The following is a 21388-nucleotide window of genomic DNA, read 5'->3' as shown; positions in this document are numbered from 1 at the left end:
AGATCATGAGGTTAGGAGTTCAAGACCAGCCTGCTAACATAGTGAAACCCCATCTCTACTAAAAGTACAAAAAATTAGCCAGGCGTGGTGGCAGTAACCTGTAATCCCAGCTACTTGGGAGGCTGAGGCAGCAGAATCACTTGAACCTGGGAGGCAGAGGTTGCAGTGAGCTGAGATCGCACCACCGCACTCCAGCCTGGTTGACAGTGTAACACTTCGTCTCAAAAAAAAAAAAAAAAAATTTGTAGGCTGGGCACAGTGGCTCACATCTGTAATCAGGAGTTTGAGACGAGCCTGATTAATTAACATGGCAAAACCCTGACTCTATTAAAAATACAAAAAAAAAAAAAAATTTAGCAGGGCATGGTGGCACACGCCTATAATCCCAGCTACTTGAAGGGGCTGAGGCAGGAGAATAGCTTGAATTCAGGAGGCGGAGATTGTAGTGAGCCGAGATCGCGCCCCTGCATTCTAGCCTGGGCGACAGTGAGACTCCATCTCAAGAAAAAAAAAAGAAAAACAAAACAAAACAAAACAAAAAGTTCATTCCATTGTTTTCTGTTGTCTTCTGGCCTATAGGACTTCTGACAAATTGGCTGTCATTCTTTTTTTTTTTTTTTTGAGACGGAGTTTTGCTCTTGTTGCCCAGGCTGAAGTGCAATGGCACGACCTCGGCTCACCTCAACCTCCGCTTCCCAGGTTCAAGCGATTCTCTTGCCTCAGCCTCCCGAGTAGCTGGGACTACAGGCATGCGCCACCACACCCGGCTAATTTTGTATCTTTAGTAGAGACAGGATTTCACCATATTGGCCAGGTTGGTCTCCAACTCCTGACCTCAGGTGATCCACCCACCTTGGTCTCCCAAAGTGCTGGGATTACAGGCATGAGCCACGGCACCCATCCAGGCTTTCATTTTTATCTGTTACTCTACACAAAATGTGCTTTGGTGTGGTTTTCTTAATGCTTCTACTGTTTGGAATTTGTTAATTTTGTCTGTACATAATTTTCACCAAATCTGGAAATTTTTTGGTTTTATTTAAATATTTTTTCTGTTTCTGCTCTCCCACTCTTTCTTTCTGAAACTCTACTTGTATGTTTGGTAGACCACCTGATATTTCCTGCAGCTCTACAAAGCATTCTTCAATTAAGAAATGTAGGTCATTTTTCTCTGTGCTTTGTTTTAGATAGTTTCTTTTGTCGTGTCTGCAAGTTTAGTCTTTTTTTTTCTTCTATATTATCAAATCTGCTGTTAATCTCATCTGGTGTAAATATCGGAGATATTTTTCATCTCTGTAAGTTTTCATTTGGGCCTTTATATATCTTCTTTTTCTCTCCTCATCACATCATGTTTTTCTTTAAATCCTTAATCATATGTATAATAAGATGTATAGTAGCTACATTAAAGTTCTTTTTTTTTTTTTTTGGTTGAAATGGGGTCTTGCTATATTGCCCAGGCTGGAAGTGAACTCCTGGGCGTAAGTGATCCTCCTACCTCAGCCTCCCAAAGTGCTGGGATTACAGGTGTGAGCCCCCATACCTGGCTTAAGGTTCTTTTCTATTCTTTTTTTTTTTTTTTTTTTCCTGAGACAGAGTTTCGCTCTTGTTGCCCAGGCTGGAGTGCAATGGCATGATCTTGGCTCACTGCAACCTCTACCTCCCAGATTCAAGTGATTTTCCTGCCTTAGCCTCCCGAGTAGCTGGGATTACAGGCACCCGCCACCATGCCTGACTAATTTTTTGTATTTTTCGTGGACAGGGTTTCACCATGTTGGACAGGCTGGTCTCGAACTCCTGACCTCAGGTTATCCACCTGCCTGGGCCTCCCAAAGTTCTGAGATTACAGGCATGAGCCACTGTGCCAGGCTGGTTCTTTTCTATTCTATTTCACTGTCATTCTGCGGTTTTTTCCTATTGATTGATTACCCCTCCTCGGCTTACTGGTCATGTAAGTTGGTATTTTTGCACACTTGATAATTACTGATTAAATGCAAGGCTTTGTGACTTATTTTTCTGGGTAATGGGTTTTGTTTGAAGGATGCTCCTTTATTCTTTTAAAGGGTATTTGGTGTTAGTGTGGTGCACAATTAAGTAACTTGCTGATCAGTTTGATTCTTCCAAGGCTTGCTTTATACTTTGTTATGGAGACTCCAGAATAGTTTTTATTCTGAGACTAAATTAGTCCCACTACTCTTCACATTGGCTGGTGGGAATACAAATCATGAATTTTGTGAATTATTCAGTCGACTGCTTTCTGAAGGTTCCATCTTGGGCTTTGTGGAGTTTCATCTCATTCATGCACAGATTACTACATAGGCAAAAAAACCAAGGGGCTCTCTGTAGATCTCTGTGCAGTTCCAACCTTTTCAGCACTTTGCCTTACTCTTCTCAGACTGTCATCTCTGTCTCTAGTCAGTAAGGTTGGCAGTTTCTGTTTCGGTTCTCTTTCCCTTGCTGTAGCTAGAAACTGTACCTAAGCAGTAAGCCAGGGCAACTGTAGGGATCACCTTGTTTTTTCCCCTTCTCTCAGAGATAGCAGTCCCATGTTGCCTGTTGTTCGATGTCAAAAACTGTGGTTTCATATATTTTATCTAATTTTCTCACTGTTTATGGCAGGAGGGCAATTCCTGCGGCAGTTAATCTTTCATGGGCGGGAGGAGAATACTCTAGCAGCTAACATTTATGGAATACCTGGTGGGTGTCAGGTCCTGTTCTTTTTTTTTGAGACAGAGTCTGGCTCTGTCACCCAGGCTGGAGTGCGGTGGCCGGATCTTAGCTCACTGCAAGCTCTGCCTCCCGGGTTCCCGCCATTCTCCTGCCTCAGCCTCCCGAGTAGCTGGGACTACAGGCGCCTGCCACCTCGCCCGGCTAGTTTTTTGTATTTTTTAGTAGAGACGGGGTTTCACCGGGTTAGCCAGGATGGTCTCGATCTCCTGACCTCATGATCCGCCCGTCTCGGCCTCCCAAAGTGCTGGGATTACAGGCTTGAGCCACCGCGCCCGGCCGTCAGCTCCTGTTCTAACCACGTTACATACAACATCTCATTCAAAACAACAAAGCTGTGAGGGAAGTACTGATACCTTTGTTTTGCAGACAAGAAACCTGAGGCTTTGCAGGATTAAGTAGCCCAAAATACAATCGTTGGTACAATAAGAGGTAGAAATAGGTGTCACATCACAGTAGCCTAAACTCTAAACCATTGTACAATGATTATATTGTACCTCTGAAGAGGGAAGAATGTAAAAGTCAGGGGTAAGGAGGGTTTTTGGCATGTAATAAGATAAAGCAAGAACCAAGGGCAGCAAATAATTTGAACAGACATTTTTCACAAGAAAATAAACAAATGGCTGGGCACAGTGACTCACACCTATAATTCCAGTAGTTTGGGAGGCCAAGGCAGGAGGATCACTTGAGCCTGGGAATTAGAGACCAGACTGGGCAATGTAGCAAGACTCCATCTCTACCAAAAAAAATAAGCCAGGCATGGTAGCACATGCCTGTAGTCCCAGCTATGCAGGAAGCTTAGATGGGAGAACTGCTTGGGCCCAGGAGGATGAGGCTGCAATGAGCCACGATCATGCCACTGCACTCCAGCCTGACCGACAAAGCGAGACCCTTTCTTAAAAACAAACAAAAAAAAAGAAAAGAAAAAAAAAAGCACAAGAAAAGATACTCAACATCATTAGTCACCAGGGGAAAGCAAATCAAAACGACACAATGAGATACTACTTCACAGCCACTGTGATGGCTGTAACAAAAAAGACAAAGGATAAGTGTTGGCAAGAATGTGGAAAATTCCCTCATACATTGCTGGTGGGATTGTAAAACACTGCAGCTACTTTAAAGTATAGTCTGGCAGTTCCTCAAAAGGTTAAAAGTAGAACTGTCATATGCCCTAGACAATTCCACTCCTATATATATATACTCAAGAGAAATGCAACCATAAATTCACACAAAAAAACTGTACACAAATGTTCACAGTAGCACTATTCATGATAGCCAAATGTGGAGGCAACCCGAAAGTCCATCAACTGGTAAATAAACAAAATGTAGTATATCCAAAAAAGGAGTATTATTTGGCAATGCAAAGGAATGATGAATGGTTCACGTGTGCTAAAACACAGATGAAACTTTAAAACATTACACTAAGTGAAAAGGGCTAGTCACAGAAGGCATAACAAAGTATAAAGCAAGCCTTGGAAGAATCAGATTGTTTAGCAAGTTACTCAGCTATGCACTAGACACAATAGTGTATGATTTTCTTTTCTTTTTTTTGAGATGAAGTCTTGCTCTGTTGCCTAGGCTGGAGTGCAGCAGTGTGATTTCAGCTCACTGCAACCTCCATCTCCCAGGTTCAAGCGACCCTCCTGCCTCAGCCTCTCGAGGAGCTGGGATTACAGGCACACACCACCACGCCCGGCTAATTTTCGTGTTTTTAGTAGAGACAGGGTTTCACCATATTGGCCAGGCTGGTCTTGAACTCCTGACCTTGGGATCTGCCTGCCCTGGTCTCCCAAAGTGCTGGGATTACAGGCATGAGCCATGGCGCCTGGCCGATTCTATTTTTATGACATGTCCAGAATAGGCAAATCTACAGAGACAAAAAGCAGACTACTTGTTAAAATAGCATTAGTCTAAAAAAAAAAAGAGAAAAGCAGACTAGCGGATGCCAAGGGCTGAGGAGGAATGGGGAGTGACTGATAATAGGTATGGGTTGTCAGGTGGGGTGTGGGGTGATGAAAATGGAATTAGATAATGGTAATGGCTGTACAACCTTGTAGATTTACTTAATTAATTAATTAATTGATTTTTAGACAGGTCTCACTCTGCTGTCCAGGCTGGAATGCAGTGGCATGATCACAGCTTACTATAACCTCATGCTCTGAGCTCAGGTGATCCTCCTGCCTCAGCCTCCTGAGTAGCTATGACTACAAGCATGTGCCACTACGTCTAGCTAGCTAATTATATTTTATTTTGTAGAGATGGGGTCTTGCTGTGTTGCCCAGACTGGTCTCAAACCCCTGGCGTCAAGTGATCCTCCTATCTCAACCTCTCAAAGTGCTGGAATTACAAGCATGAGCCACCACACTAAGCCTTGTACACATTAAAAGGGGTGAATTTTATGGCATGTGAATTATACCTCAATAAAGATGTTATTTTAAAAAAACACAGGTACGGTGGCTCATGCCTGTGATTCTCAGCACTCTGAGAGGTCGAGGAGGATCTCTTGAGCCTAGGAGGTCAAGGGTGCAGTAAGCTGTGATTGTGCTGCTGCATTCCAACCTGGGTGACAGAGCGAGAACCTGCCTTAAAACAAAAACAAAAACAAAACAAAACAAGGGAAAATTAATAATCCTTCTTGTCCTGTTTCAGCCTTCCTAGGCTAAGTATTTGCCATTTTAAGATCTTACAATACAACAAAGTTGAATGAAGCCAAGTAGCTAAAGAGAGACATAAGCCCATTCCTGCCTCAATTTTCAAATCCCACAACACCAAGGACATACCTCCAGGTTACCTTTCAAGCTGCACAGGACAATGTTTACTTACCACTGCGTGGCCGGCTTTTCCTGAGCCTGTAACAGTCAAGGCAGACCCCAAATCCACATTTGCGACAAACCCAGTGGATGTTGAAGAGAGTTGTTTCACACACATCACACATCTCCCGTACACCACGCACGGCTCGCTTCCATGCCACTTTCTCTGGTGGAAAGACAAAACAGAATTGGCATTGATCATCCTGACCAATAGCAAAAGACCCCAGACCCACTGATTCCCTACTCAAGTTATTTTGTTCAGCAATAAAACTCAAAGATTCACGAAGTCTGTGTTTCTATAACTGTGGGAGAAACTAAATACAAGAATTTCTAGTATTTCTGAACAAACTGACTGTACAACTTATTTATAACTTTTTTTTTTTTGAGACGGAGTCTCGCCCTGCCACCCAGGCTGGAGTGCAACGGCACAATCTTGGCTCACTGCAACCTCCGCCTCCCGGGTTCAAACGATTTGCCTGCCTCAGCCTCCCAAGTAGCTGGGATTACAGGCACCCGCCACCAAGCCCAGCTAAATTTTGTATTTTTAGTAGAGAAGGGGTTTCACCATGTTGGTTAGGCTGGTCTCGAACTCCTAACCTCATGATCCGCCTGCCTCTGCCTCCCAAAGTTCTGAGATTCCAGGCATGAGCCACTGTGCCCAGCTGGAATTGAAAAATTTTTAACTGGGAGAGTTTCAAAATAAGAGGATTCCTCTCTTGAAATTTAGAATATAGGGCCAGGCATAGTGGCTCATGCCTGTAATCCCAGCACTTCGGGAGGCCGAGGCAGGCGGATCACGAGGTCAGGAGACGAGACCATCCTGGCTAACACAGTGAAATCCTGTCTCTACTAAAAATACAAAAAATTAACTAGGCATGGTGGTGGGCGCCTGTAGTCCTAGCTACTCAGGAGGCTGAGGCAGGAGAATGGTGTGAACCCAGGAGGTGGAGGTTGGAGTGAGCCAAGATGGCGCCACTGCACTCCAGCCTGGGTGACAGAGTGAGACTCCGTCTCAAAAAAAAAACAAACAAACGAAATTTAGGATATAATTTCACAGTATAATTTTTCTTAGTCTGGAAAATAGGGCATAGTATCTTACAGACATGGAAATATTTGAAATGCATGAATAATGTGGGTTCTAGGTATGAAACATGGCACCTAGTAGCACACCATCTATTTACAAACCATACAGCTTATTAATAGAAATTGGTTCAAAGCAAACTGAAAATACTCAGAATGAAGCAAACCCAAATGGGAATTCAAATGGATGTTATGGCTGTTGTGCTACAAAAATGAAAGGCAAGCAGAGAAGGAGATTTTGGTTAATTGCCAAAGACTGAAAGAATGAGGTCTGCTGGATATAGTTAAGGTCTCAACTACAGGTTGTTACAAAGAGAAATCTTATCAGTCTTAATTCATTCATAGAAAATGCCATCTGCTACTGTCCCCAATCCTCCCTTTAAGTGAAAGAAAATAGAAGTTTTTCACTAGGAGCACCTGGAAGACAAGTGAGAAGGTGACTTACGGTGCGGCTCCACCATCATCATCGCCTCCTTCTCAGACATTACGAGCTGGCAGAACTGGTCCCCAACATTGGCCAGGATGTATTTTGAGGTCTCTAGATCTATCCCTTCTGCTAGGGAGGAAGAGGGAATCCACAGGTTCATGGCATCAGGGTCACTTTGCTGGGGGCTTAGAAACCCCTCCACACGGAGTACCCCCTTTCGAGTGAAGATCAACCTGAGACATGATCAAATACATGGTAAATTGCAGTAGCAATGCAAACTAACACACACCTAAACTGAGACAACAGGAATCAGACTAAGAATTTTCACCAAAGTTGACCAAAACAGTATGCATTCTCTGCTAATAGTAAAGCTTGTTAACGTAACATTTAGTAGGTCTAGATTCTTTAAAAAGTTGTCCCAGAGTTGCTCTTAGTTCTTCCATTTACCTGTTTTACACCTGCTGCACCCATACTGCTGAATGCGACCAGAGAAAAACACAGACCCACTTTCCAGTTTGGTTTTTTTTTTTAATACAGAGTCTTGCTCTGTCACCCAGGCTAGAGTGCCGTGGCATGATCTTGGCTCACTGCAACCTCCACCTCCCGGGTTCGATCAATTCTCCTGCCTCAGCCTCTTGAGTAGCTGGGACTACAGGCGCAAGCCACCAGCTAATTTTTGTAATTTTAGTAGAGACAGGGTTTCACCACGTTGCCCAGGCTGGTCTTGAACTACTGATGTCAAGTAATCTGCCTGCCTTGGCCTTTCAAAGTGCTGGGATTACAGGCATGAACCACACCACTCCCGGCCAACACAGAGCCACTTTCGTTATAACTATTTATTTTTTGGAGACAAAGTTGCGCTCTGTCATCCAGGCTGGAGCACAGTGGTGCCATCACAGCTCACTGCAGCCTTGACCTCCTGGGCTCAAACAATCCTGCCACCTCAGCTTCCCAAGTAGCTGGGACTATAGGCACATGCCACCACATCCAGCTAATTTTTTATTTTATTTTATTTTTTTGAGACAGAGTGTCGCTCTGCCACCCAGGCTGGAGTGTAGTGGCGCGATCTTGGCTCACTGCAAGCTCCTCCTCCGGGGTTCACGGCATTATCCTGCCTCAGCCTCCCCAGTAGCTGGGACTACAGGCGCCTGACACCACGCGCAGCTAATTTTTTGTATTTTTAGCAGAGACGGGGTTTCACCGTGTTAAGCCAGGATGGTCTCGATCTCCTGACCTTGTGATCCGCCTGCCTCAGCCTCCCAAAGTGCTGGAATTACAGGTGTGAGCCACTGCGCCTGGCCTAATTTTTCATTTTTTAAAACTGTTTGTAGAGACAGGGTCTTGCCATGTTGCCCAGGCCAATCTCAAATACCTGGGCTTAAGCGATCTGCCCACCTCGGCCTTCCAAAGTGTCCAGATTATAGGCATGAGCCACTGTGCCTGGACTTTTAACACTTTAAATTCATGTCTGCCTACCTCAGGTGAGTCCTTAATATTGCCTGACAGTCATGATACAGTTTCTTGGTGCACTCCCTCTCCTAGATGCCTATTTTCATACTTTCCTTCTATTCATACCTCCACTATTACTTCCCCCGTGAGGACCTTGCTTTCTATTCCACTGAGAAAACAGGAGCCAGAAGACAGCTTCCACAAGCTCCCACCATGACACTACCACACTTACCTGCAACTTGGCCCACGTATTCTGTATGATTTCCTGCTGCTCTGAATCAGCAAAGGCCAATATCTCCTGCTACATCCTATCACTTTTCTGCAACCCAAAGACATTTCTCCACTAAATCTCTCCTCTCTTTTCAATATCATCTATTTTCTTCTCTATCAGATCACTGTTGCCAGCATATAAATTCGCTCCAATTTCTACCACAAAAATCCTCTCAAGCCATACCCTCCCTCCATTTATCTGCTTCAGCAAAGTTTCTCTGAAGAGCTGTCTATACTCGACCAAGCACGGTGGCTCACGCCTGTAATCCCAGCACTTTGGGAGGCTGAAGTGGGCAGATCATGAGATCAGGAGATTGAGACCATCCTGGCTAACACGGTGAAATCTCGTCTCTACTAAAAATACAAAAAATTAGCCAAGCGTGGTAGTGGGCGCCTGTAGTCCCAGCTACTCGGGAGGCTGAGGCAGGAGAATGGCGTGAACCCAGGAGGCAGAGCTTGCAGTGAGCTGAGATTGCGCGCCACTGCACTCCAGCCTGGGCAACAAAGCGAGACTCCATCTCAAAAAAAAAAAAAAAAAAAAAAGAGTTGTCTATACTCATTGCCATAGGTTCCTTTCCCTTAAATTTTCTTCCCTACAATCAGGCACTTCCCCTACTAATCTACCAAAACTATTTTGATAAGGTAATTCTACCTTGCTAAATCAGTCACTTCTAGTTCATATGTAACATGACCTGTCAGCAACATTTTTACTTTTTTATTAAAAATTGTTTTGTGCCAGGCACAGTGGCTAACACCTATAATCCCAGCACTTTGGGAGGCTGAGGCAAGCCGATCACCTCAGGTTAGGAGTTCAAGACCAGCATGGCCAACGTGGTAAAACCCTATCTCTACCAAAAATACAAAAAATTAGCCGAGCGTGGTGGCGCGCACCTGTAATCCCAGCTACTCAGGAGACTGAGGCAGCAGAATCGCTTGAACCCAGGAGGCAGAGGTTGCAGTGAGCCGAGACCACGCCAGCCTGGGCAATAGGCAAGACTGCAGCCTGGGCAACAGGGCAAGACTCCATCTCAAAAAAAAAAAAATTATTATTATTATTTTTTTGTAGAGACAGGGTCTCACTACATTGTTCAGGATGGTCTCAAACTGCTGGCCTCAAGTGATCCTTCAACCTTAGCCTCCCAAAGTCCTGGCATTACAAGCGTGAGCTATCGCCCCCATCCAAGTCAGCAACACTTGACACAGTTCATTATTCCTTCCTGGAAATACTTTCTTTTAGTGTCTTCTGGGATACCTCACTGCCTAGTTTTCCTGCTATTTCACTAGCTGTTCTTTCTCAGTCTCCTTTACTAGTTGCTTCCATCTTTCTCACCTCTAAACATTGGAGAGTACTAGAGTTTGGTCCCTGGACTGCTATTCTTCTTTATCTATCCTCTGATTTCACTTAGATTGATAGCTTTAAATACCTGGTGATATCCAAATGTATATCTTCAGTAGGACCCCTTCCCCTAACTCTAGAGCTGTATCTCCAGCTGCCTTCTCAGTATCTCACCTTTGAAAATCTAACAGGCATCTCAAATTTAACACGGCCAAGTTAAAACTCCCCCTTTTCCTCCCCAAACCTGCTTTTCCCTAAAGAATCTCTTTATCAGTAAATGGCAATCTCATTCTTCCTATTTTTAGGCCAAAAGACATACCTAGAACCAGACACAGAATCATCCTTAAGTCCTTTCTTTCATACTTCACATCTAATTCATCAGAAAATTATGTCTGTTCTATCTTCAACCACTTTTCATCATGTCCATCACTATCTCCCTGGTCCAAGCCCCATTATTTCTCACTTGGATAATTCCAACAGCCTCCTAACTTTTCTGCTTCTGCCCTTGCCTCTACATAACCTATTCTCAAGAAGGTGGCCAAAGTGGCCTTTTAAAACATTAATCAGTGTCACTCATCAGTTTAAGGCCTCCAATGACTTCTCATCAGAGTAAAAACCAAGGCCTTTGGAATAGCCTTTTAAAATTTGGTCCCATCATTAACTCATTCACCTCAACTCCTTTTCCTTCTTTGCTTATTCTATTTTAGCAACCTAACTTTATGGACACACCAGAAATATTCCAGCTTTGGGATGCTTGCAACTGTCTGGAATACCTGTCACAGTATGGTGTATTCCTTCACCTCCTGCAGGCTGTTCTTCAACTCTCACTTTCTCAAATCATCCTGTTTAAAACTGTAGCCTCTCTAGCCTCCGCACACTTCAATCTTCTTTCCTTATTTTTCTCATAGTTATTATCAGCTGACATATCATTTTTTATTTTTCTTTTAGAGAGAGCCTTGCATTGCTTCTAAGGTTGGAGTGCAGTGGTACAATCAAGGCTCAATGCACCCTCGACCTCCCGGGCTCAAGTGATCCTCCCACCTCAGCCTCCTGAGTAGCTGGAATTACAGGTGTGTGCCACCACACTCGGCTAATTTTTAAAATTTTCTGTGGAGACAAGGTCTCACTATGTTGCCCATGCTGGTCTCAAGTGATCCTTCTGCTTCGGCCTCCCAAAGTGCTGGAATTAAAGGCGTGTAATCATGCTTGGCCTTTTTCCTTATTTACTGTCTGCCTCCCCAACCTTCTGAGGGCTGAAATTTGATTTTTTTGTTGTTCACTGCTGAATACTCAATGGCCAGAACAAGGGTTAGCACACATTAAATGCTCAATAAACATTTGCTAAGTGAATCCACACCATATTGATAAACCATTTAGATTTACTTTAAAATTAAAGATTCTTGAAAGGTCACTCAGAAGAAACTCCCCTTCTAAGTTTATCAAGCAGAAGGAAAGTAACTAAAGAGATGTTGTTTGGTAAAAGCAGATGATATTCCCAGATTTTCATCAGTTATATCTACTTCAAAGATGTTTCACATTATCTCCAAATCTTATTTTCCCTTCTTTTTAACATGACTCAAGTTACTCTAGCACTGAGGAGGAATAAGCAGTCAGGCAGATCCATAATATGAAATGCAGTCCTTCTGCTTATAATAGTGGTTTCAAATAGAACCAACCCAAGTTAGGAATAGCTCAGGGAACAGCACAGAGCTACAGCTAAAACTGCTCAATTTCAATTCTCCAAGGACAAAACCACATGTCATTTTACAATCCAAACAACTAAGTGACTACTATGCTAGAGTCTCTTCACAGACACTGAGAGCAAAGCAGTTGAGGAAAGCAAAGACCAAGACGATGAAACATGTTTATAGACTTTTAGAGAAAGAGTAAAAGTTATGTGTCACTAGTGAAAAGTGGCAAACGAGGAAAACAGGAGTCTGGGTACCTCCGGAAGTGAAAGAAACGGCAGGCTACAGTAGAATCATCTTGCTCCTGTTCCTTAAACTTCCGGTACCGCTCCAGGCGGCATTCACGACACTTGTGCAGATGAGGTGCCACGTTGATGCATGACCCATCCTGTAGGAAGGGCTCTCCAGATTGCTTCAGCTTCTTCACTTTGCTTACATCTTTCAGCACTGACTGGCCAACTGTGGCAAGGTGAACAGAAGAAAAGTTTGTCATGGGGTGTAAACAGGAACCAATAGCATGATTCTTTTGGGGACAGACATTTGTCCTGACCTGGGGTGCTACTTCTTTCCCTGCTTGGGCATGTACCTATTATGTCCATTCTTGAAGGGAAAGCAAGGAGCAAAGAAGCTTCCATTGGGAGCTAAGAACCATGCAGAACTTGTGGGAAGTGCCACACTAAGGAGAAACAACTTTGCATATGGGTGTGAAAAACACAAGAAGGCAGAATATAGCCATCACCTGCCTCTAGTCTCTCACGATATGGCTATTCTGTTCATCAGGACCTCTTGAGCTCCCACAACATAGCAATTCCTATTGAAAACAGACGCTTTTACCACAAGACTTTGTTTTACATGCTTCTGGACCATAACCTCACACCACAGAAGTTAATGGATTTTGATAGAGCTGTTAAAATCCTTATGTAGGTTTCAGAGAGAAGCAAACTGAGGGGTGATTCTCTCTGCTTCATCACGTCTACAAATGTCTGCTATGTGGGAATGGATACCAGTTCCCAGTAACCCCTCTGAAGTAAAGAGGATGAGCCAAAGTGAAGTAAAAAGGGATGAGACAAATGCAAAGAAATAGTTCCTGACCAAAAATAACTGACTGCCAAGGAAGATCAAGAGTCCTCCTTTGGGGTATTATCATTATATGGGACAGATACCCCTCTTACAGTGCTGGTTTAGATGCAATCCTGCCCTGAACCAGGTCTGACGAGGGGCCTCTGCCAGGTCCTCTTGGCTCTGTAATTCTATGAGATTACAGAGCTTGTGCAGCAGAGGCCCTCACTTTGATGGAGAGTTAAGCTCTGCTGCATTTGAGCCCAGTGCCAGAGCAAAGCCCAAATACAGCCCCAGCAGGATCACCTTTCAGGGGGGCGGTCCGAGGCCGGCCCTTGGGGGTCTGTTTCCCTTTGCTTTTGCCCAGCAACAGCTCAGCACTGCGCTCCCCATTGGGGCCCAGCTTCCCCATCAGGTGCTCCGGAATCCCCTTCAGGCCTGTCTTAGCCTGCAGCTGTTCCTCAGAGTCACTCAAATCTGACAGGTCACTGTTGGTGCTGGAGTCCGAGTCCTGTCTGCAAGCCAAGCTTCGCTCATCCAGTGAGAACCTTTTCACAGCTTCAAAAGGAGCTTTGTTCTCCTGTGAAAAATCTGCCGGGGAGGACAGAAAGCCGCCTGAGTGCCTGCCAAAGACGTTACTAAAGGTTTTGAGGAGGGGATTGTCCTGCTGCCCAGGGCCCACAGTTGGCCTCTCCTCTGTGGGGCTGGAGGAGAGAGTTGGCATCTCAATGGGCTGAGTGAGGCTGCTAGTGGGCGAGCTGGAGCGGCCATTCCCCATGGCAGAGAGGCTTGGGCCCCCAGTGGTAAGAGCTGAGCCCAGAACACCAGATACTAGCTTGGAGGAGTCAGTTGTAATGAAGAGGGGTTTCTTCTTTGCTAAAGATGCCGAATCTGCAGAGGAGTGAGACTCGGGCCAGCTGGGTGCCACCTTGGAGGTGACAGTGGTAGCAGAAGAGGAGCTACCTGATGCCTGAGATGCAAAACTGCTGAAAGGGCTGTGTTCAACTTTCTCCACAAATGCCAGGAAAGGATTAGAAGGCTCTTCTCGGGACAATTTGGGGGGCTGTAAAAATAGATTTTCATGATTCTCTGGGGTACGGGTATTTAGGAGGCTCCGTGGGAAGGCTGGAGTGAGGGTGGGCATGGACTCTGCAGGCACCTTCCGGTCCACAGAGCTGCCAGCCTTAGAGCCTGGCTTAGTGTCTGCTCCAAGAACGGATCTGCCTTTACACAGGCCTGAGCTCAGGCTCTCAAGGCTTTGTTTGAATGAGTCCCGACTAGAAGAATCATCTGCCAAACTCTCTGAAACAGTAGTGAAGTAGTTACTGGTAGGTAAAGTTTGGGACATGCATTGAAAAAACAAGTTTTTGGAGAGATCAGTGTCTTTCTGAGCCTCTTGTGCAGAGCTACAGCCAAAAGAGAAGCCCAAAGGTTTGTTCTCTGTGGCTAGAACACCATTAGACTGGCTCCTTCCACTTCCAAAAGTCAAAGGTTGCGATGAACTAGGGAGAGGTGCTCCAAATCCAGAAGAGGCCAGAATAGAATTTCTTGAATTCTGAAAGGAAGATAGTCTGAATTAGTGATGCTGGCTTCTTACGACAATCTGATGATCTCTTTCTTGGACCTCACTATCACCATATCAACATTTCTTGGGGGTCAATCAACTTTTCTCTTTTACAATTCCATGGATCTGCTCTTGTAACTGGAGTTCACCAGCAGTGGGAAGAAATCTGCAACAGACTACACTGAGGGTATCTTTAGCAAGGTGAACCAGAGATAGCAGGATGTCACTCATCCTGCCATTCCCTTGGTTGTTATCCAATTGGTTGTCACAGTGCTAGAAGGCCATGTAGGCTTTTTGGCATGTATTTGGAAGTGGAGAGCTCCTCTAAGGAACTGGAGAAAAGGGTTCCTGAATAGACACCAGCTTTCACAGTGACCCCTGTGATATTAATATATCTCAATGACCTTGGGAACTACTGTTAAAGTTTTGATTTATTTGGGCTACTGTAAAACTGCCCATTTTACAAAAAGTGGCTTTAATCCTAGGACAAGCCTACTGCACATTAAAGAAAAGCGTTCTCCTCATTAATCTTAAAGTCCACAACATGGACCCTTTTGGATTTGGGCATCTATTTATGGGTTCAAGTCAACCTACAAGTTGAATATCTACTTCAATTAATGTTAGACGTACAGATGCTAAAATCAAAGAAAGTAAGCTATTTACCAAGACCTTTGTTATAATTAGAATCTAATAAGAAACCAAAGAGGATAAATGTATACACTGATTATATCCCAAAAAAAGCTTTTAGTGTAACTGAAGAATGAAATAATAAAACACTCTCCTTTCCTTCTTTTACCTTCAAAATGTTAACTTCTGCTTGTGAATGACTGTATAAAGAATGGGGCCTGGCGCGGTGGCTCATGCCTGTAATTCCAGCACTTTGGGAGGCCGACGTGGGTGGATCACGAGGTCTGGAGTTCGAGACCATCCTGGCCAACATGGTGAAACCCTGTCTCTACTAAAAACACAAAAAATGAGCCGAGCATGGTGGCACGTGGCTGTAGTCCCAGCTACTCGGGAGGCTGAGGCAGGAGAATTGCTTGAACCCAGGAGGCAGAGGCAGAGGTTGCAGTGAACCCAGATCGCGCCATTGCACTCCAGCCTGGCGACAGAGCAAGACTCCGTCTCCCAAAAAAAAAAAAAGGAAGAACTTTCCTATATATTAATGTACCCAGATATAGACAAGAGGGACACACATACACACACAGAGAGAGAGAGAGAGAGAGAGAAAAGAGACCCATAGGTAGGTATGAGCCCTTACTTAATATTTATTAATTTAATAAAACCCGGATCCTAGTACTTGACTTGCACAACATAGAATACTTTCAAGTAGTAGAGGATGATATACCTTAATATTCACTTTAAAACACTGGAAATAAAAATTATTCCATCACCACTTAATGGATATGGAGTTTTCCTTTTGGAGTGATGAAATTTCTGGATCTAGATAGTCTTCATAGTTTTGCAACACTGTAAATGTACTAAATGCCACAGAATTGCACATTTTAAAGTCATAAGTTTTACATTATGTATATTTTACTACAATTAAAAAAAAAGGATTCCCGATAAACAAAACGGCTATTCTCTTATAAAGATGGGACAGAGTTTTAATTAAACTATTCTTTAAATACACAAGAGGAGTTAACATTCAGGCTTTCCTTGAGGGGTAGCATAGAGACATAAGAATCAAGCAGGCCACCTAGGCTTGCCTCTGTCTGTGCTATAGAGACTACTTCAGGGTATCTCAGAGTTAAAAAATTAAAGCTCCTTTTTTCTTTATCTTCCTACTAACCAGTAAGCATTGACTTAAACTCCCTCCCCACAATAGAGAAAAAGAGAACAGACACAGCCCTGAGGTGCTACTGTTGCTTCACAGGCAGGATTTGGCCAGGAGCCTTGATACCTGCATGACTTCAAGGAACCAGCATGGGTAGCTCATGTTTCACTCCTAAAGTTAGCCTTTAAAAATAAATACACACATGAATGAAAAATAATTTGGACGGTCTTTCATTTTCCTTCAAATGATTAAATTCCAAATCCTTTTCTTATAAAAAGGTGATCAGAAACTCATCTCAACCCAGTTTTTAGGGCAAGAAGTTTCCTGTTGGCTGTCTTTATTTTAGATCAGGCATTGTAATGAAAACATTAATTTCCACACATTTATTTATTTATTTATTGAGACGGAGTCTCGCTCTGTCACCCAGGCTGGAGTGGTGGCACAATCTTGGCTCACTGCAACCTCTGCCTCCCGGGTTCAAGTGATTCTCCTGCCTCAGCCTCCCGGGTAGCTAGGATTACAGACACATGCCACCAAGCCCAGCTTCTTTTTGTTTTTTGTTTTTTTTTTTTTTGAGACAGAGTCTCACTCTGTTGCCAAGGCTGGAGTGCAATGGCGCGATCTCACTTGCAGAGCTCACTGCAAGCTCTGCCCCTCGGGTTCACGCCATTCTCCTGCCTCAGCCTCCCGAGTAGCTGGGACTACAAGCGCCCACACCACCATGCCTGGCTAATGTTTTGTATTTTTAGTAGAGACGGGGTTTCATCGTGTTAGCCAGGATGGTCTCGATCTCCTGACCTAGTGATCCACCTGCTTCAGCCTCCCAAAATGCTGGGATTACAGGTATGAGCTGTACTGTGCCTGGCTCATTTCTATACTTTTAAATCATATCCTAGAAGAAGAACCAAACAGAAACATAGCAACATGACTATGTTTTATAGAAATTTTATAGTCACAAAAATTTCCCCAACCTGTTTAAAAGAAAATACTCTTTGAATATGAATTTCGTATATTCAGCTTTGCTACTCTAAGAGTAGCAGCATTCAATGGGTCTCTTTTATAGCATGTAAAACCTGGTCTATTTTGTAAGCCCCATTTACATTCACACTGCCTTTGACATGGAGCTTTTTTTAAAATAATTTAGACACTATGACGATTTACACTGGAAATCCATATAAGATCCTCACCTGGTTATCTTAGGAATGCTGGTCAACTAACAGCACAAACCATCAACAGTGTGAAATTTGCATTTACAGGCCCTCTCCTCTTCTGTGTGGACATTTCATCTCCCTCCCTATCCCTGCACACTAGGGATTAACAATCTGCACTTGTTGGAGAGGGAAAGAAGTCATGTTTGTCATGTTTTGTCTGGCATTGTTATATCTGAAATGATTCCGTTTTAGGATGTGAGCTCCTTCAAACAGGGGTTTCAATTCTTTACATATAATATACAGTACTTAGCATACAGTAGTTTCCTATATATAATTTTTAAAAATCACTAACCATTTCATCTCTGTATTTCATATTCTAGCTTGAGTTAATAGCTGTTTGGGAAAAAAAAGATGACTAGCACCATAAATCATATTTTGGTGACCAAAATTAGTCAAAAAGACTATATTATAGTGATTTTGATATTTTGGATTAGGGAGACAACTTGATGTTAACTTACATCTAACAGAGGTTCCATTTTAGCAACAATATATGCATATCAGATAAAGAACAAAGGAAATCAGATACTGTTGTGATGAAATCCATCAAATTTTCCAGGTAAGGCTTAAAAAGATGAAGTTGGGGAGAAAAAAACCTTTCATGGCCATATCAAATGATGGAAATTAACTCAGCCTCAAGGGAAAACATCACAGAAAATGATGAATTGAAAACAGGGTAATGGTGGCTTGCACACATAGCCTTAATTATAGTATTCACTATTACCAATACTGTAATTCATTAACCTCACCTCTTATAGGCCTAGTAGAGGCTTGACCACTATATGAACTAAATAGATAACTGAACTTAAAACATTCCCCACCAGATCTACTTTAACATGTCTTTAAATTAGGTTTTATCATCAGTTTTTGATTCACCCAATTGTTCCGGTGCCTTTTAAGAGCTGATACAGTTATTAAAATATACACATTTACCCAATGAGCAGTAAAGGCCTTCCATAGAGTACATTTTAAGCACATCTCAGAAATACTCCTTCCCTGGGGCGCTTGAATGTTTTTTAATGTTAGCAATAAAGGAGGGCGAAAGAGTAAACCCAAATCTTGCAAATCTGCCCCTGAAGTAACTCACCTCTCCCGAGGCCTGCGACCGGCTGCCTTTCTGTTTTTCTGGCACAGTCCCTGCTGCAAGGCCAGTGTCTGAGATCCTCACTGTGTTTGGGGTGGAGCTGGCGGTAGTGACCACAGCTGCGGAAGCCACTATGCCCTGGCCAACTTGTTCCAGTGTTTTTCCTGCCTCTTTGTTTTCGGCTCCACCCACCTCTGGGGCCAAAGGTGTCTGACCTGTGGCTGTAGAATACGGAGTGAAAGATGCAGGTGTGTCCCCACCTACAGGCTCATCCTGCACCACCAGAGTCCTGCCGTTTTCTTTGGTGTAAGTGGCAAAGCGAATGTTGCGGTTAATCTGGGGGACAAATGTAGACGGTGGCTGCTTGGCTCTCTGATCCAGCCCTGGCTCTCCACTGGCATTCCCTCCTTTCCAGGGCCCTCGGCTTGCCTCACCTCCATCGCTCCCATTACTGTCTACTTCACCCCTGTCTCCTTTTAATTTCTTTGATGCAGGGTCACACCCAGAGTCCGAAGCACTTTTCCTCCTCCGGCCATCTTTACCCTCTATGCTTTCTCTTTTCTTCTTTCCTTTGGAAGATTTTACTGCTTTTAACGTACCCCCCTACAAAACAAAATTCAAAAAAGATTACAAGGAAACCTTCATCCTGTGAATACCATATACCATTAGCTCTTTCCCATCTCTAGAAGCAGACAAAGCAGGCATAGACTGCCAAGTTCCAAAACATCCCCTTTGTTAAAAGCTCTAATCTTTCTGTGACTCAATTTATATACACACATTCAAGATAATAGTTACCAGAGGTTAACTCACTTGGCAAACTTTCTCTTACCCCTTGACGAAATAACTCACTTTATTACATATTTATTTCCTTGCTTGAAAGAAACTTGCATTTTAAGTACTGAAATAGGGAACCTTCTCTAACGAGAAGTCACTAAACCAACATTTGTGAGTCTGTGACCAAAGGAAAAGTGAACCTGGGCTGGGCGCAGTGGCTCATGTCTGTAATCCCAGCACTTCGGGAGGCCGAGGCGGGCAGATCACAATGTCAGAAGATTGACACCATCCTGGCCAACATGGTGAAACCCCATCTCTACTGAAATATAAAAAAATTAGCCAGGTGTGGTGGCACATGCCTGTAGTCCCAGCAACTCGGGAGGCTGAGGCAAGGGAATCACTTGAACCCGGGAGGCGGACGTTGCAGTGAGCCGAGATGGCGCCACTGCACTCCAGCCTGGTAACAGAGCGAGACTCTGTCTCAAAATAAATAAATAAATAAGTAAAATAGAATAAAGAAAAGAAAACCTGAAAGAGACAGGTTTGGATCGCTCATGTAGACACTGTAAAAACTCAATCCCCAGATCCTATTTCAAAGCATTAGACAGAGGAAAGGGAAAAAAGCAGGCTACCACTGGCCAAACAGGCAAATCTCGTATTTCTTCTAGTAATTTCAGACTACCTCATGAAATCTTACTTGTGTCTTATTTAAGAGGCCAAAACAACCTAGGATGATACAGGATTAGAAGGGGCAATTCCCATCTCTGAATAAACTCTCTCCCTGAGAATGAAGGGAGTCAGGTATGGGATGCAGCTAACATTGTCTAGAGCAATCTTTGGGCACCAAAGTTACAGCTGGAACATTTTTTAGATTGGCATTCCACCATGAAACAAGTATTCATTTTAGCATTATTTGGGTAACTTCCAGATGGTTTTATTCAGAAACTTGTGTGGGGGTGGTAATATGTGACACACAGTTATTTAGCCATTAATATTTACCAACTTAGTTAATGTACTCTTACGTCCTTCAATATTTATAAATTCTTTGCAGATCTATATCTTTATTGTAATCATTATCATAGCTGTTACAATGTAAACTCAAAGATTTTAAAATTTCTTTTTGCCAGTCCTAGTTTCTGTATTTTTCCTCTTTTGCTGTCTTCATTACCATCCTTTCTCCTTAAACTGTCTTCTATAAACCTCTTAAGGAGGCCTGGTGTGTTGGCTCATGCTTGTAATCCCAGCACTTTGAGAGGCTGAGGTGGGTAGATCCACCTGAGGGCAGGAGTTTGAGACCAGCCTGGCCAACATGGTGAAACCCCGTCTCTACTAAAAATACAAAATCAGCCAGGCATGGTGGTGCATGCCTGTAATCCCAGCTACTGGGGAGGCTGACGCAGGAGAATCACTTGAACCCGGAGGGGAAGGTTGCAGTGAGCCGAGATTGTGCCATTGCCCTCCAGCCTGGGCAACAAGAGGGAAACTCTTTCTCAAAAAAATAAAACAAAACAAAACAAAAAACTGTTAAGCACAGCTCAAGATTTTTGTTTCCCTATACTTTTGGTAATACTATCTAAGTTTCTAAGCCTTTCCTTTTTTTTTTTCCTGAGATGGAGTCTTGCTCTGTTGCCCAGGCTGGAGTGCAGTGGCATGATCTCGGCTCACTGCAAGCTCCACCTAACGGGTTCAAGTGATTGTCTTGCCTCAGCCTCCCCAGTAGTTGGGACTACAGGCGTGCACCACCACACCCGGTTAATTAATTAATTTATTTTTTTTGAGACAGAGTTTCACTCTTGTCATGCAGGCTGGATTGCAATGGTGTGATTTCAGCTCATGGCAACCTCTGCCTCCCGGGTTTGAGCGATTCTCCTGCCTCAGCCTCCTGAGTAGCTGGGACTACAGGTGCCTGCCACCACGCCCAGCTAATTTTTTGTATTTTTAGTAGAGACAGGGTTTCACTATGTTGGCCAGGTTGGTCTTGAACTCCTGACCTCAGGTAATCTACTCACCTCAGTCTCCCAAAGTGCTGGAATTACAAGTGTGAGCCACCATGCCTGGCCTAATTTTTCTATTTTTTAGTAGAGACGAGGTTTCACCATGTTGGCCAGGCTGGTCTCAAACTCCTGACCTCAGGTGATCTG

At 43.7% G+C, this 21388-nt stretch overlaps 1 protein-coding gene across 2 annotated transcripts in view; it reads right to left on the bottom strand.

The window, feature by feature from the left end:
* KDM3B (lysine (K)-specific demethylase 3B) overlaps window positions 1–21388 on the bottom strand; it is a 66828-nt gene that overhangs the window by 34391 nt on the left and 11049 nt on the right. Inside the window, exons 6-11 of one of the 2 annotated variants that reach the window (XM_011935301.1) lie at window positions 18908–19076; window positions 18477–18809; window positions 13147–14395; window positions 12039–12240; window positions 7057–7271; window positions 5545–5697 (exon numbers count right to left, since the gene is read on the bottom strand). In XM_011935301.1, coding sequence (XP_011790691.1) covers window positions 5545–5697; window positions 7057–7271; window positions 12039–12240; window positions 13147–14395; window positions 18477–18809; window positions 18908–18922 — 2167 coding nt within the window. In that variant the 5' untranslated portion in view covers window positions 18923–19076. Of the gene's footprint in view, window positions 1–5544; window positions 5698–7056; window positions 7272–12038; window positions 12241–13146; window positions 14396–18476; window positions 19077–21388 lie in introns of both variants that reach the window. The other variant, XM_011935300.1, reaches the window with a different exon arrangement.

The sequence above is a fragment of the Colobus angolensis genome, unplaced genomic scaffold (assembly GCF_000951035.1).
Source record: "Colobus angolensis palliatus isolate OR3802 unplaced genomic scaffold, Cang.pa_1.0 Scaffold142, whole genome shotgun sequence".
NCBI classification, from domain to species: domain Eukaryota; kingdom Metazoa; phylum Chordata; class Mammalia; order Primates; family Cercopithecidae; genus Colobus; species Colobus angolensis.
This window is presented reverse-complemented; position numbering and strand designations above follow the sequence as displayed.